Here is a 17118-nt window from a genome sequence, read left to right on the forward strand (position 1 = left end):
CAAAGACTTGACAGAAAAATAAATAAAATGTGCTATAAATAAGTATTGACTACTGCTGTAATTGAGAATAAGTCTGAAGGAAATAATATAAGACCTCAGCTATTGCAGTCAAAGGTGTCTACCAATTATTTTATTATTTAACACACAGGTTTAGCATGCATGATAGTGATTATATTTCATATAATGATATCACCATAATATGGGATACATTAGTGAATTATTATAAGCATAATTATAACTTATAAACACATTTACTTTCAATGTTAATACTTCATTGGGACTACACACATTTATATAATTAATCATATATTAATTATCCCAAGATCACATTGCTCTGATTAAGGCTCAGATAGAATTGATTATCGGACCCCAGTCATATAATTTTCCCAATCCAAAATAATATAAATAGCAGTAGTAGTTCAGTGTAGAAATCTGATTAAATTTTGATACAAAATCTTTCTCAATAAACAAACTCTACACAAGTTTTCACAAATCTTTGTTCCTCATTTCAAATCTTGAATTCTTTCTCTTATAACTTCTTAAAAAACTTTAACCACCACAACAAAATGGAAGAAATTTCACAAGAGAGATCAGAGATAATAGGTAGCATCTTAAAGAAAACTTATATCAGAAAAATTTGACAGTTGTTTATTGATTAATTTTAGAAAGATATTTATACGACTTTATAGATAAAATATATGGCAAAAATAGGCTAGATAAAACTTGATGAGATAATTGTAAATAAAAATATAAAGAAAAATAACTATATAAATATTTTGTCATGAAAGAAGAAATAGATGAAGTTATAATATATAACTATAAGAAAAAAAATATCAGAAAGAAGTATGTTATAAATAAAGGGAAAAATTATTCAGTTAACAATTTTGGTAAAGTAGTATTTGAGAGGAAGCGTCACATTTAGTGTGCAGGAATAAAATAAAAAGAAAAGGGAGAAAACAATTTCGGGAAAAATAAAGGAGAAAGATTTTAATTTTTAGAAAATCAGTTTTTAGAAAAAGGCGATTTTTTGAAAATAGAAGAAAGAAATTAAAATTAAAATTAAAACTTTGAAGAAAAATTAAAAGGGGTTTTTAAAAGAAAGTCTGAACTTGGTAAAATTTCGTTTTTGGATTGAGGCTACAACTGTTATTACTTTATGTGTCTCCAATGACACATGTGGTACTTTGTTGTGTGTATAGTGTATACAAAAAAGGCAAGGTATAGGTAATAATAAAAATTGAATTCCATAATGAGGTAGGGTTATTTGAATTTGGGAAACAAATGTAATAAAATGTAAATTAAATAAGAAAAACTACTTCTAGAAGAGAAAAATAGAAGGAATTTCAGAAGGGAAAAAATATCTAGAACTAGTAAAAGGAAATAAATAATGCTAATGTAAAATAAACTAAGTTAAGGGAAGTATTCAGAGAATAAAAGATTAAAAATTAACTAAGAGAATTTCTAAGGTAATTTTAGAATAAAAAATAAAGAGAAAATTTAACAAAAGGAAAATTATAAAATTTGAGAAGAAGAAAAATAATAGAAAAATAATAGAAAATAGTCAATCTTCTACAAAGACTTGACTAAAAAAACAGTAAACGGAAGAAAAATTTACAAGAGAGATCAGGGAAAATAGATAGCATCTTTAGAGAAAACTTTTATATTAGAAAAATTTGACAATTGTTTATTGATTGATTTTGAAGAGTTATTTATACTATTTCTTGGATAAAATTTATAGCAAAAATAGGTTGCACTAATGTCTAGGAGATAATTGTAATAAAAAGATAGATAAAATAATTGTAATTGGGATTCATCATAAAAGAAAAATAAATGAAGTTATAATACATAACTACAGAGAATGGAAAAGATCAGGAAGGAGTATGTTATAAAGAAATAAAAAAACTACAGTTAATAATTTTGGTAAAGTAGTGTTGAGAGGAAAACGTCACATTTAGTGTGTAAGAAAAGTAAGAAAAATAAAAAAGGGAGAAACTAATTTCGGGAAAGAATAAAGGGAAGGGAAATTTGTCTTCAGAAAATTGGAAAAGAATAAAAATGAAAATAACGAGAAGTCAAACATTTAGAATAAGAAATAAAATTAATATAAATAAAATTAAAATTAAACTTAAAATATAAAATTATAATTGGGGGTTTGAGACTGTGTGACTGATTAAAAAGATTGAAATCGATTGAAAAAGGGACTTGTATTGCGGCCAATACAATTAACATTGCACCGCCATCTCCCACATTGGAGAGATGGCCGAGTTGGTCTAAGGCGTCACGTTAAGGCCGTGATCTCTTCGGAGGCGTGGGTTCGAATCCCACTCTCTTCACGTTTTTCATTCACATGAAATATTTTGGCATTATTTTTGTTGTTGTTTTCGATCTGAGTTGTTCTTCCAATGCTGTCAGAGTTGACATTGGTGAACAAAATTGGTAGTTATAAGCAGCCAGTAAGAGTTGACTTTTTAGGATAAAAGATCTTGAATTTGCTGATTGGTCTTTCATATATGTTTTAGATGTTTAAGATGGTGAATATACTTGTAGAAGATATTACTGGACAACAGGCATCTAAGACATATTATCATAGCTATTCTTTTAGCCAGAAATCAATTATCATTTTGTATAAATAGTCAAGAAATATATTTAATAAAAAGCATCTTTATTCTTATCTAAAAACTATTTATAAACTTGACAATCCCCAGTGGTATTGATTCTGCAACTTAGTTACAAGTGCCAGAAAAGAAATACCAGATTGAGACTTGACAATTGGTAGCTGAATGAACAGTTCCTCTGCCCAAACTAGTGTCCAATTTACTAATGCTCAGAAAAAGAAATTTGAAATCGAAGAACGAGTTCAGGCCCTGCTTCTCACTGAACTTGCCAGTTCTTTTGCTGCTTCCCATACTGTACCTTCACTTCCTGAAGAGCAGTGTCTTCGTTCCTCTCCATCTCGCATAGCTTTTTGGGACACCCAAGCTCAAAACATAGTTGCTAAACTATCTGGTGTACCTGTCTCTACACCTCCTGCTCCCGACTCCCCAGTCCACATACCTGTTCCCAGCTCTCTGCCCATGAGTACTCCTCCTGTCCCAGCCGACCCTGTTGCTCCTGCTGCCATGACCATGCCCAAACTGATTGTTGCTTTTACTGCAGCTCTCTGCTGTTCGCAACTGCCTGTTGCTCCTGCTGCCCCGACTCCTGCCCCCACTCAGGTGTCTCTGCCTTCCTCTGTCCAGATTGAATGCCCGGATTTTTATCATGGTGTCCGCTCTGCCAATGAGATCGATGGTTGGGTTCATTCAGTGGAACGTTTTGCTGAACTGCATCACATGGACTATGACAGCTGGACGTCATATGCAATAACTTTGCTCTGTGACCATGCTGACGTCTGGTGGCATTGCCTGGAAGATAATGGTACCAGAACCTCGGACTGGCGCACTTTTACTCGTTTGCTCAATGACAATTTCCGCCCTGTCCACTCTATTCAAAATGCACAAGATCGCATTTGCTCCCTGCACCAGACTGGTTCTGTCAAGTCGTATATCAACATTTTTCAAGATCTTCGTATGGATATTCCGTCCATGACTGAGGACGAGGCTCTGGACAGATTTGTTAGTGGTTTGCGTCCTGAAACCTGCAGCCAAGTCCACTTCTGTGAACCCTTGGACCTTGCCGAAGCTGCCCGCACTGCCCTCGCTTTTGAGAATGGCCACCACCCTGCCCCCACTTCTTGTCCAGAGGTTGTTTCACACTATGTTCGCAATGATGGCCCCACCCCTATGGACCTTGATGCTATGGAGGGGAGGGGGTCCATGCAGACCAACTACTGGGGACGCTCAGGCCAGTGCAATAACCGAAGCTCTGCCAACCGCTCTGACATAAGACCACACCAACAAGGAGGTAGAGACAACTGTGAGAGTTTCTGGTGTGATCAGACTGGACACCTCCACTGTTTCTGTCCAGAACGTATTGCCGCTATCTGCCGACTGGATGAAGGACATGCCCAGGGAAGGAACTGCCAGAACCTTGGAGTAAACATAGTCAAAGTGAGGGGAAACCAGACACAAGATAATAAAGCTTTCTCTTACCAGTACTTTGATGTCTCCTGTGGTATTTCAGGTACGAAACAATAGAAAAATAAAATATTTGATAATAGAGACATATAGAAATACTTTGAGACTGTATATCAGTTGTCTTTATTCATAAATAAAAAGTGTCCCTTTTTATAAGAAAACACAATCTGCTCTTGTCATTACGTCTTAGTTTCTTAAGGCTTTCTTCCTTTACTATATTTGGTTATTAGAGTGTATTTACTGCTTAACTAGTGTTGGTGTTACAATTATGACATCAAGTCATAAATCGTACTTCTTTAGCTCTTAGCTATTCTTTTCTCTTTTATACTAGAGCTTTAGGACTTCCTACTAAATTAGCTCCATATTGATCTGACACAGTTTACCTGGCAGTATGATATAATTATCTTAACAATCTTTAAGATATTATCTACAGTACTAACTGTAATAATTATTGGGCTAATTACTTAATCGTTTATATATATTTTATACTGACAAGATGATAGCTACTATGCTATCCCAATATGAATATGTTTTTATATGTGATAAATCCAACATCCAAGTGTCTGAATCACCACAGGAGAGAACTTCTTGGACTCATAAGCCAGAGGATGCCAGAGACCGTCTTCACCTTCTTGTAATAGTACCGCACTGATACCAAAGTCAGAGGCATCAGTTTCAATCCTGTAGGGCTTATGAACATCAGGTACTTGAAGCACTGGTGGTGACACGAGTTTGTTCTTGATAGTATCAAAGCTTTCTTGGCATTTTTCTGTCCAAACTATTGGCCTTCTCTTGGCACCTGTGCCACATGTAAGATCAGTTAGGGGCGAGGCTAAGCTGGCATAGCCCAGGATAAAACGTCTGTAGTGTTGTGCAAGTCCACAGAACTGGCGTACTTCCTGGACATTTGTGGGGACCGGCCATTCCTTGACAGCTTTGATCTTTCCTGGTGCTGATAAGATGCCTTGTGCAGATATTTGGAAACTGACAAAAATGAGTTCACGTTTATTGAATTCACATTTCTTTAAGTTGGCAACGAGTTTCTCTTCTTGTAGCCATTTGAGGACATGGTGGACATGGTGGTGGTGTTCTTCTTCTGTCTTGCTAAATATCAGAATGTCGTCGAGATATACTAATGCAAAGTCATCTAAACATTCGCCAAGGACACGGTTTATAAGACTCTGGAAAGTAGGTGGTGCATTGGTGAGGCCAAATGGAAGGACAAGGAACTCATACTGGCCATACCAAGTGTTGAATGCTGTCTTTGGTACGTCACTTGGTTGTATCTTCACTTGATGATAACCACTTTTTAAGTCTAAGCTGGTAAAATGGGCAGATCCACAGAGACATTCCAAACATTTGTCGATCCTTGGTAGTGGGTGATTATTTCGAACAGTGACCTTGTTAAGGGCGTGGTAATCGATGCACATGCATATGGCACCATCCTTCTTCTTCACGAACAGAACAGGAGCTCCCCAAGGTGACGCACTAGGTCTTATCAACCCAAGGTCCAGAAGTTCTTTGAGCTGATGCTTGAGTTCGTCCAGCTTCAGGGGACTCATCTTAAAGGGAAATCGGCTGATTAGTATAGCGTCTCCGGTATTGATAATGTGCTGCACATTGTGGTTGGGTGGAACACCTGGTAATTCATCTTAGAACACATCTGGGAATTCTTTGGCCAGCGAGTTTCATTTTGGGTCAGTGGTAATTATCTCAGCATTATCTTTAATGTACAGTAAGTATGAGTCTGCAGCATCTTTCTTCGTCAGTTTCTTTGCTTGTTTGTGTGATATGATGTAATTTAGGTGGTGTGGCACTGTTTCTTTCTCATGTGGTGTAAGTATGTATGACTTGTTGTTTTTCTCTAGTTTCCAGCTGTCATTGTTCCAATTGGGGACTGGCTGGGCTTGCTGAAGCCAGGTGCGGCCCAGAATCATATCAAACTTCATGGGGAATACATATGCTTCGATTGTGTCTGTATAACCGCTTAGTGAGATTGGCATGTTGACTTTCTTGGTAATTTCTGTGTGGTGGCCACCAGCTGTTTTGACTTGCCAGTCTCTGACTTGGAATACTTGGCTTGCATGTTTGGCAATCTTGGGTGTAACATAGTTGGCGCTTGCACCACTGTCAATTAGGAATAAACAGTTTTTTTCTTGAACCATTACTTCATATAGGGGGAGGTCTGTACTGATTGAGGAATTAAGTTGTTTCAAGTGCATTAAATCTTCTTGGACAGTTGTGGAGATGTGGTGATCCAGACACTCGGGTGTTGGATTTATCACATATAAGAACATATTCATATTGGGATAGTGTAGTAGCTATCATCTTGTCAGTATAAAATATATATAAACGATTAAGTAATTAGCCCAATAATTATTACAGTTAGTACTGTAGATAATATCTTAAATATTGTTAAGATAATTATATCATACTGCTGGGTAAACTGTGTCAGATCAATATGGAGCTAATTTAGTAGGAAGTCCTAAAGCTCTAGTATAAAAGAGAAAAGAATAGCTAAGAGCTAAAGAAGTACGATTTATGACTTGATGTCATAATTGTAACACCGACACTAGTTAAGCAGTAAATACACTCTAATAACCAAATATAGTAAAGAAAGAAAGCTTTAAGAAATTAAGACTTAATGACAAGAGCAGATTGTGTTTTCTTATAAAAAAAGACATCTTTTATTTACAAATAAAAGACAACTTATATATATTCTCAAAGTATTTCTTTATCTTTCTATTCTCAAATTTATTGTGTTCTATTGTTTTATATCTGAAATAGTACAGCATACCTTCCAATCTCACAAGAAAATTAGGATGCAAAGACAAACAGAACGCCCAAGAATTGCTTAGCTGTGTTGATGCTCTCTGAATTGAGCAATGTGAGATTTCTTCAAGTGGGGCAGAGTCTCTTATAATAACTGTTGAGTTCTTAACACAGATTATAGTAACTATCAACATGATATACAATCATACTGTTAAAGCTAACACTGAAATTTATTTTATGGTTGATACTTATAATCAAGTTGTTGTCCAGCAAGCTCTTGTTGCATCTTCTATATCTCAGATAGTGTCTGCCACCAATGTATCTATAAATAGACATACTATAAACACAATGTGTACTCTGCAACTTATATTTTCTTGAGTTTTTCTTCTTTTATGATAGTTCTAGTACACATTAGAATGTGTGTTAAAGAATTAGAATATACTATACTAGTATCGATATATATAAAATATTATTAAAAAGTTATATAGAAAAAACTTGAAATTATCAGTGAGCCAGTTTTTTAGATATCACTATAGAAAAAAAGGAGATGCTGCTAAGGATTCACTGAGGGTCTGCCTAGGAGGCTGCCTAGAAGAGTGAAGTTGACTTACCTACTTTTTCATCTCCTGTATGTTATAGATTATTATATGACTCTGCTCTTTAATAAATAATCACCAGATAAATTTCTTGTATAGAAATATAGATGTATCTTACATGCTCATATATAGACACAAGTATCTGCAATAAATTCTGGCCAAAATAAATCACGGATTGCAAAATACATTTTTCAAATTATTATAAATAATTCAAAAAAATTATGTTTCAAATAAATTAGTTTTTATTTTTTGTTTCAAAGTAGAAAAAATACTAAGCTATAGCTATATCATATAATTTATGAATAGAAATATATAGTAAATTAAATCTAATTATTTTAATCTAAAGGTAGGGTCATAGATCCCACATCACTCATGATTCTTGAAGATAAAAGCATCTAATACCACCAGAGAAATTTCTTGTGTAATCATATTTCCAAAAGGGTGTCAGAGTATTGGGGGCTATGTATAACCATATATGGACATACAAGTTTCTGTGATAAATTCTGGTCAAAAGAAATCACAAATTTAAAAATGCGTTTTCGCAAATATAAAAAATGTTTCAATAATAGCTCAAAATAAATTTTGTTACAAATAATTTTTGGGTTCAAAAAAATAGGTTTTTATTTTTGGTTTATTTTGGATTGCAAAAAAATAAAAAAATAAAAAAATAAAAAAATACTAGGCTGGGCCACATAGTCCGCAGCAGTAGCGTACTAGCAAACCAATACTACTGGTTAAAACAGTAGTATGACTGCTAGCTCCAATGTCTGTGGATTACGTGGTCGATATATAGTAAGCTAATATATCTAGCTATTCCAATAGAAAACCAGTGTCATAGATGACATGAAAACCAAAGAGCTTGAAGTATTGAGTGTCAAGAAACTTGAAGATATGTGTGCCAAGAGACTCTAAGAGAATAAAAGCGATTAGTAACCATATTTAAAATACTCTTGTCTAAAAATGTTTATCTTTGAGATTCTGCCAAGTCATTCATAATTATAAAGAGCTGAATACCTACGAGTAAGAATAGGAAACAGTTAGTATTTTATTGCTTTATAAGCAGAGTTTATAGTTATTACCTCTTTACTTATTTTGCCAGATGATGAAAAAACTAATGTATAAACCGGATTGTTATGATTAATAAACATATTGACATATAAAACTAATTTAATAGCACAAATACCTTTGAAGTAGAAGTATGTAGAAATGATGTTGTTTTCATAGAGGCTCAAAACATATTAGAATATCTTATAAATAAAAACATGTAAAAACAACCAACCTTTTGGGGCAAAGTAGAGTGAAAAAAGAAGACGTAAACACGCAAGCTTTTCTTAGTCAAAACTAGTAGAAAGAATTCTGATTGGTGCGCTGACATTAAACATCAGTCTTTGCACTTTTATAAATTCAACGATTTTATGCCAAGTCATTTTTCACCTTTGTCTTTTATTATTATTTATTACAATGCAAAATAAGAAAAGACAAAACCAAAACTTAACAAAACCGCCACCCCCTAAAAGGCCTGGTGAACTAAACTTTAGTATCAACACAAGAGATACTACGTGCAATGAGTGTGGAGAAAACTTTACTAAACCAAGTAGTTTGAAATGCCATCTAAGAACTCAGCATACAAACTCTAATGTAGAACCTAGTTCTTCAACTGGGAATGCTTTGCTTGATGACTTGTTGGCAGCTTTGAACCGAGAACAGCTGGCAACACCCTTTATGACTGAAGTCGATATCAACAGATACGACTACTCTTCTGGCAAGGAATATGACAATGAAGATGACAATGAGTATAACAGGCATTATCAGGACGATCAAGTCTTTGAGCCTGATTTTGAAAATGATGTATCAGACCATAATGCTCTTTACAACTCTATTACTAACTACCTTTCTTCTTTTGACAACAACGATGACTTAGACCTGGAAAACGAATCTGACAACACTGATACTGAAACTGACCCTGCTAACCTTGCGGAAAAACTCATGACAGGCCCTATCTCAGGCTGTCATCCTTTTTCCAATTTGCAGACAATGGTACTTTGTGCTCTCATTGATGGCAACAACAACATAATCTCTCAATAGACTCTGAAGAAGCTTTTGTTCACCATGAACATGCTTCTCAAGATTCAGACTGACTCTGCTGGACAAGGAACATTCAAGCTCCCTAAGTTGAATGCGCTCATGAAGTACCAGCATAACAAGAAAAACAGGATCCCTATACTTTCTACTGTGGAAGTAAAAGATCTTACCTCGGACCCACCAACTGTAATTGCTGAAGTCACCCTGCCATCAACTCATATCGAACTTTTCATGGCCAATCCAGAAAAGTGCAAGAAGATCTTTTCTTTGCCTGACCAAACTCCTGACCAGTCTACCTGTTTCCAGCAAGGCGAGAAATGAAAAGATAACGAGTACTTACAGCAGCTAATGTTTACTGTCAACACTCTTGATATCTGGGCTGGCAATGTTTTGACCTTAAAACATGCTCCCAACAATGCACAATTCCTGATTAAATCCTTTCACACCACATACAACTCACTTTTTGCAAGAGGATATTGGATTTGTATCAATGCAACTGGCGACTGTTACGTTGAATCAACTATCTCAGATATTAAAGTTGATTGCCTGGATACTATTGACATGGAAGCAAAAGCCAGAAACTTTGCTACTTGTATACCCACAGGTATTCAAGGCTTGACCGACAAACACCATGATCTCTTGTACAAGGAATATTGTTTGAAGATACTTGTTCCCAGTGAAGGTAATACTAATGTATATTATAAAGTAGTAATTGCTCCTATTGTTCTTTTTACAGATGACACTTCAGATAATTGGTCGAAACAGTACAATCCGTACAAAAGCTGGTCCATGAAATTTGCGGCAATGTCCTATGAAGAACTTTGTATGGCCATAAATATCCTTTTACTGGGCATTGTCCAGAAGAGGAATGGTTATAGTGGTCTGTCTCTTCTACCAACACTTGTCAAAAACTTCAAGAAACTAGAGAATGGAATGGTCATGTACTCTGCTGAACATGGGGAATATGTTTTGGTCGTGGCTCCTCTGCTCTTGATCGAAGCTGACACTCCCTGCCACTCTGAACTCTGTGGAATACTTGGTCCTGCAACTTTACTCCCATGCCGTAAATGTTACTGTGTGCTCCGACGAAATGTTTTTTTGGAAGTCAAGGAATATTTTCTCAAGAAACACATGCCAAGGACTTGGAAACATTATGTGATGGCTAATTCTACTGACAAACGTGAGACAATCATGCCTGATGTTTTAGGAACGAACACGCCTGTGAACGCAAGGGCACTTAGTTTCATGAACCATTCGTCTGGATGCCTACTCGAATTGAAAGCATTTGACCCATCAAAGGACACTCCAGTCGAGATTCTCCACACAATTCTGCTTGGTACTGCAAAATACTTAATCAATGAATTGGTGAAGAAAAATCTCAAGCCGCACCCTGACAAACTGGAGAGACTGGCCAATGGTTTGAAGGAGCATGATATCTCGACTGGCCTTTCTCGCAAGTTTACCTGACTCTTGAGACACTCTGGATCTTTTCTTGATAGAGATTTTAAGGTGCTACTGCAGATTCTTCCTGGTGCTCTACTTAGGGACTTTTCTGATAATCAAAAAATTGAAACAATTTTGCCTTGCTTTGTTGAACTTGGTCATCTATGTTCATTAGTATTTGTTAGACAGATTGAATCTAGATTTGAAGAGTACATCACCCAGGTTAACCATGCAGTGAACTCATTAATTGCCAAACTTCATGAATCTGATATGGCAAATGTTGCAAACCTGAAGCACTTGCCCTTATCCACCAAGCCAAAGACTCACAACATGATCCATTTGACAGAAGATATCAGACGATTTGGACCTGCCCTGAACTTTGAGACAGAAAAAGGTGAGCAGTTCAACAAGTATATTCGAGAGCATCTCATTCGTACCAACCAACTGAACACCTTGAGAGATATCTGCCACAAGTTCACAAAGCAGGCGGTTATGCAACATATCTTTGCCAATGGATCATAAATTAACAGCAACAGACAATAAGAGTACTCTGGACCTGGAATTGCAGAATTTATCAAGCCCAACAACAATAAAGATAAAGCTTTCTGCAACCTATTTCTTGGAGGATCTCAAGTGCTTGCAGACAACAATGACACCAGCAACATAACTACTTTAAAGGACAATTCCTTTGCTGCTTTTGTTATCAAGAACAGTATTGGCATGACTCCCAGCATTGAACTGATCTCTGGCTCAATGATTACTTTTCTTTGGCCCACTGCTCACACAAGTGAGGAGATGAAAAATAACTACCTTAAAGTAGAAATGACTGATGACTGTATGCCACTCGATTCTCTCAAGCCTCTGTGTAAGATTGATTTAATGAAAGTTAATGATACTACTTACATGATTAACTTGAGTAAATTCGGTTCATATTGATTCTACCTGCAGCATGAATTAGCATAGATTTTATTATTATCTCTTAGTATAATTTAGCATAGTTTAGTATTATTATTTCTTAGTATAATTTAGTATAGTTAATAAAATTTTTATGTTTTTTCAAGTGATTTGGAATTTATTTCATATCATTTTTTTTTTAAAAATCATGGTCTTTTTTCCAAATTTTTGCAAAGTCATTTCTTGGTTACTCCAAACAACTCCAAAATTTCCTTAATAAATATTTCATCTCACTTGAACTTTATTTTCTTCTCTATTTGGATGATTTTTTTTTAATTTGCAATATTATACAGAAGAAAATTTTCTAGACCAATCATATTGCTAGGGTTCCATACATAATCATATTTGGTTTCTGATTTCTTTTGTGGTGAAAAGCACCTGTAATAGTGAAGTACAAAAGCAATCTAATAAAATATAAATATGAATGAGTATTTCAAATTTAAAAATATAAGTCAAATTAAAGCTTATATTTGAGTTTGCTGAGATGAATTTAGTAAAAATTAGAATCTTTACAAGTAAAAATAAGTAAAACATAATTAGTATTCAATCACTTTATAAACTAGGTGTGCAATTATTACCTCTTAACTCATTTTGACTAGATGATGAAAAGGCTAATTGTCAGTTAATGAAACTCTATTGTATTTGGAGAGAATAAGAAGCTTGATAAGTACTTTGAAACTCTAAATAGTTTTATTAAGAGATATTAGTCGAATTGAAAACTGATTAACAAAAGAGTGAATAAATAGAGAGTATTTATATCTAATAAAATTTATCTAGTCACATTTGTTTTATATCTTTTATAATGCCTATTACGCGGAAACAGTGTTCTATTGGATAGACTGTTATAGTGACTTGTCTTTCTTTTTGTATCACTTTAGTTACACATATACGTCAAATATAACAAACCCAAGATGAATAACTGTATCACAATGTACAATATTGATTTTCTATTATACATTTCTCAAAAACAAAAATATATAGACACATTTCCTAAAAAAATATACTAGATATAAACACACATAATTAACAAACTTTTGTTAGTAAAGTAGAGTAAGAAACAATGTGAAGAACATAATCTCATACTTATTTAAAATCGACTTAAAAAATTCTCATTGATCTACTGGCTTTTAATATCAATGTTGCAACTCATAGAAATGTTTTTAAAAAATTCCAAGTCATTCTCTCTTGGTTTGTCTTATTTTTATAAGTTAAAGAAATATGTTTTAATAGTAAATAATTGAAAATACAGCTGTAGCTTATTAATATAAGATATGTGTATATGTCTATATTTTCATTGGGTTGAGTTACGTCTTAGAAAGATTACTCTTGCTAGGCATTCTTTACTAATATTATGTAAAAAACCAAAAAATCATACATTTTTTCTTATTTGAAATTTCAATAAAGTCATTTTATATACTGAAAATTGTGGCCTTTACCAAATTTTAACAGAATTATTTTTCTATTACTCAATAAAATCTTCACAGTTTCTTTTTCAATGTTTTGTCTTACTTAAATAACTTTTTGTTGTGATTAAAAAACTTTGAAGTAAGACCAAATCTTATTTTCTCTTTTATTCGGAAGAAAAAATATTCAACTCATGAAATTATAAAAGAAAAATTCTGTAGACTAATAATATTGTTTGCGTATTACACCCTACAATATTTGACTTCTAATTTTTGTGATAGTGAAATTTTTTGTTTCATTTTGATTTTTTGGTTATTTTTTAATTATTACAGCCCAAAAATAAAGTTACAATTATAAAAAACATTCCTTTTTTCCCATAGTGTATAAGCCAAAAATGGAGTAAAGTATTTTTTTTTACTTTCAATGTAGAGTTTCTTGTCACACTTTGCATATGTAATATATTTTGTCATTGCATCACAATTCTGCAAAAACATAGGTATATTATATTAAATTATTCAGAGTTTTCTTCATTCTTTTACTCAAATTTAAAATCAAAATGTCTCCTATCTCACACAACAAAGCCCTATCAATTGCAGTCAGACTTAGATACAGAAAGTCTACCGCTCAAGTAGCAAAGATTGTTGGTGTTCCGCAGTCTACTGTCAAGAGATACAGACAAAAATATATAATTTCTTTCTCAGTTTCTGGAGGTAGATCTGCCCAAAATTGACAAAAGGCTTGCCTACTGCATTATATATGCATTCTGAAATAAAGAATTTGTAATGACTATGCAAGCCAAGAGATAACTATGTGGTGAAGATTTTGCTGTGAAGACTTCAGCAATCCATACCTTGTTGAAAGCATCTGGGTTAACTGTCATCTAGAATTGTCTCCAAAGGTAAAAACAAACTCTGCTATCTGTAAGCAGCAGTAACAGTACTTCCCCATAAAAAAAACAAGTCACGGATTTCATAGTGTTTCATTTTACATAAATAATTATTTATTACATGTATTCTTTTTAATACTCTCTCTTAAAAGTCTTATCTCTTATATAAGCTAAAAATGTCAACTTTTAATATTGCCAATGATTACAAGAATTGTATTGTTTCTGATTATATAGATTTTATTGCCTTCTTAACTCTTTTATCTGAAAATGAGCTCACAAACTCATTGAATAAAGTAGCAAAAAAGCATGTCAATTGAATTTATCATCAATTGTATGACCATAACAAAAATAGTGCTTTTATTGGGTTGTCTTTTAAAGAGCCTTTAAAAGTAAAAACAGTTATATGCTTATGTGATCATGCTGAAAAACCTCAAAAAAAAACATCTTCCTTGCAACAAGTTCAGAAGCATGTTAGAACTATGAAATCTATAAAAATCGGTTGCCTAGCTAACATATACAAGCATGTTATGACTGATGGTACAATTTGTATCAAGTATAACTGGCAGCATCCTGATCATGATCCCTTTGAAATTGAGGAAATAGGCTCCTTCAGATTGCTCAATGAGCTAAAGCAATGGGTGGAAGGGCTTGTTGGCCAAAATATAGATTGGAAATCTATTAAGAATATGCTTAGAATGAGTGAAGATCGAGTTTTTGAAGTAAATATTTTATAATATATTTTGGTCTTTTCTGACTTTAAGCTATATAGCTTGAGCAATCTGGTTGCCAATATTTTTTCCCTGCATATCTTCTCATAGATTATTAATATGTGAGAAATGTTATCAATACCTATGTAGTGAAGCTTTCAAGAAGACATGTCAATCACAAAGAAAGTGTCAAACTATGGATAGAAGAACTCTGTAAGAATAGAAACGCAACTTTGTTCACAGTTCATCAAAATGGATCTTTTGTTCTTTCATGAGTTTCAAATTGGCAAAAAGAAGTGAATATATTTTTTATTTAATGTTATTTATTATATATACTTGTTCAATTTATAATTATAAAAGTATCTTGAAAACTCTGAGGAGTGATATATTGACTCTACATATAAAACAAGCAAATCTTTTAATACTTCAGCTAGTAAAGATTCAAAAGATTGCTTTCTTTATACAATTGTTATTTGCAGCCCAATTACTAACAAGAGATTACCCATCTGCTTTTTTTATAACAGATCATGAATTTGTCTCAACTTTAAGTCAGTGGTAGCCATACGGCTACAGAATACTTTTTCATTAAAGGTAAAAAGAATAATGATTGACTGCCACTGGGGAATTAGATTTCTACACATATGCGATAGTATGGGAAATTCTGAGTGACAGAATAATTAAATTCTGGAATTTGGCATTTATAGATTCCATTCGCAATATGTTATGTTACCTGTGAGTTGTCCATATAACTTCTGAACTTATAATGATCCATATAGAGATGTAAGGTTCTTTTAAACTATTTAATCGCAGAGAGAATAATCAAATTATGGCATCTTTTTTTTTAGATGTTACATTAAATTAAACTTGATTTGAAACAGAGATTCCAATAAAAAATCTATTTTTGATAGAAAACAATCTACTGAAATAGTAGAATTCTATTGGATTACTTTACAGAGAAAACTGTCTACTGAAATAATGATATTCTATTAAATCATTTAACAGAAGAAACAGGATTTATATATACTGTCCTCCGAATCTAAACACTTTTATTGGACAATTATGCATGGCTAAACTATAGGATTCACACATGCCATACTACTGCAATACTTCTTGCACTTCATTTCAAATATTTTTATAGGGTTTGTTTTGGAAAAATTGTTTTTATTTAAAAAAAAAAGCTTCTTGCTTATAATATGTACGGCTTGACAATATATAGTCTAATCTAATATATAAGCTACTACATAATTAATATAATAACAAACCCTTTCATATATTATAATATATAAATACTTCCAATACGAGAGAATCCTAAAAAGAAACACGTGTTTACAGTATTTCACTAGTAAGAGAAGGCTAAAAAATTATTCAATTATATTAGATTATATAAATATTTATTTTTCTTTAATTTAAATAATATGGTTACTTACCAGTACTTTCATCAGAACCAGGCATAGTACACATTGACTGTTGTTCTGAAAGGTTTAATAAAACGCATTAGTAAAGATCATGGAATAAAGTTTGGCTTTATTACTTACCAAAGAAAACCGGTTTTCAAAGACAAGCCATTCAATCAGGTACATAGAAATGTTGGCAGTACTAACAGAGATAAAAAATAAACAAAATTAGATATAAGAATAAAATAAATAAATACATTATTCAGACTTACCGGATAAATTTCTGCTGTTGGTATGTCTTTATGATGAGCTGAGGAGAGAAAAAGAAAATAATTAATAAAGAAGCACATACACAATAACCGCGTTTTACCTTTTTGTTCTTGTCCATTAATCAACACGGCAAAGACTTGTAATACTATCAGCAATCACAATAATAATAAAAGAAAAAACATTAAGAATAAATATAACAGTAGAATAATAAAAACAAATTGCTTACCAGGGTGTGAACTCAAATACATCAACCAGAATAAAAGTAAATAAAGCGGAAAAGAAACAGGAAAAAAAGAAATAAGAAAAAAATAAAGAAAAAGAAGAAAAAAAGTGGGCTTTCAAACAGAAGGCAGTTTAGATGAGAATTGACTCTAGTAAAATACAATAGTAATAAAATGAATAGTCCGAAATTATATTGTACCACTAAGTTCTATGTTGAATATTAAAGAAGTTGTTCAAGGTTATAAAGGATTTTATAGAAAATAATATATAATCCCTTCCTTTTCTCAGCTATTTCATAAATCTACTTTATAT

General features: G+C 33.1%; 5 protein-coding genes and 1 non-coding gene across 6 annotated transcripts; 4 read left to right on the forward strand and 2 right to left on the reverse strand.

Moving 5' to 3' along the window:
• Positions 1-2250: 2250 nt before the first annotated feature.
• PHYBLDRAFT_t172 lies at positions 2251-2333 on the forward strand. The gene has a single exon. It is a non-coding gene; the product is annotated as a tRNA-Leu (tRNA).
• Positions 2334-6593: 4260 nt separating this feature from the next.
• Positions 6594-7184, reverse strand: PHYBLDRAFT_170281 (hypothetical protein; the record flags this gene model as incomplete). Its single annotated transcript, XM_018436306.1, has 3 exons — positions 6594-6670; positions 6874-7032; positions 7058-7184. The coding sequence occupies 3 exons, from the start codon at positions 7182-7184 to the stop codon at positions 6594-6596; spliced, it is 363 nt and encodes a 120-aa protein (XP_018289661.1).
• A 1721-nt stretch (positions 7185-8905) lies between these two features.
• On the forward strand, positions 8906-9847 carry PHYBLDRAFT_147371 (C2H2-type zinc finger transcription factor; the record flags this gene model as incomplete). The annotated part of the gene is made up of 2 exons (XM_018431852.1): positions 8906-9481; positions 9530-9847. The coding sequence occupies 2 exons, from the start codon at positions 8906-8908 to the stop codon at positions 9845-9847; spliced, it is 894 nt and encodes a 297-aa protein (XP_018289662.1).
• A 240-nt stretch (positions 9848-10087) lies between these two features.
• On the forward strand, positions 10088-11491 carry PHYBLDRAFT_170283 (hypothetical protein; the record flags this gene model as incomplete). Its single annotated transcript, XM_018436307.1, has 3 exons — positions 10088-10208; positions 10263-10983; positions 11026-11491. 3 exons carry the CDS (start codon positions 10088-10090, stop codon positions 11489-11491), a joined length of 1308 nt encoding a protein of 435 aa, XP_018289663.1.
• Positions 11492-13883: 2392 nt separating this feature from the next.
• On the forward strand, positions 13884-14211 carry PHYBLDRAFT_147373 (hypothetical protein; the record flags this gene model as incomplete). The annotated part of the gene is made up of 2 exons (XM_018431853.1): positions 13884-14037; positions 14147-14211. The coding sequence occupies 2 exons, from the start codon at positions 13884-13886 to the stop codon at positions 14209-14211; spliced, it is 219 nt and encodes a 72-aa protein (XP_018289664.1).
• A 2035-nt stretch (positions 14212-16246) lies between these two features.
• On the reverse strand, positions 16247-16702 carry PHYBLDRAFT_147374 (hypothetical protein; the record flags this gene model as incomplete). Its single annotated transcript, XM_018431854.1, has 5 exons — positions 16247-16273; positions 16348-16392; positions 16456-16516; positions 16587-16624; positions 16685-16702. The coding sequence occupies 5 exons, from the start codon at positions 16700-16702 to the stop codon at positions 16247-16249; spliced, it is 189 nt and encodes a 62-aa protein (XP_018289665.1).
• Positions 16703-17118: the final 416 nt, after the last annotated feature.

This window comes from Phycomyces blakesleeanus (genome assembly GCF_001638985.1).
Source record: "Phycomyces blakesleeanus NRRL 1555(-) unplaced genomic scaffold PHYBLscaffold_15, whole genome shotgun sequence".
NCBI lineage: Eukaryota > Fungi > Mucoromycota > Mucoromycetes > Mucorales > Phycomycetaceae > Phycomyces > Phycomyces blakesleeanus.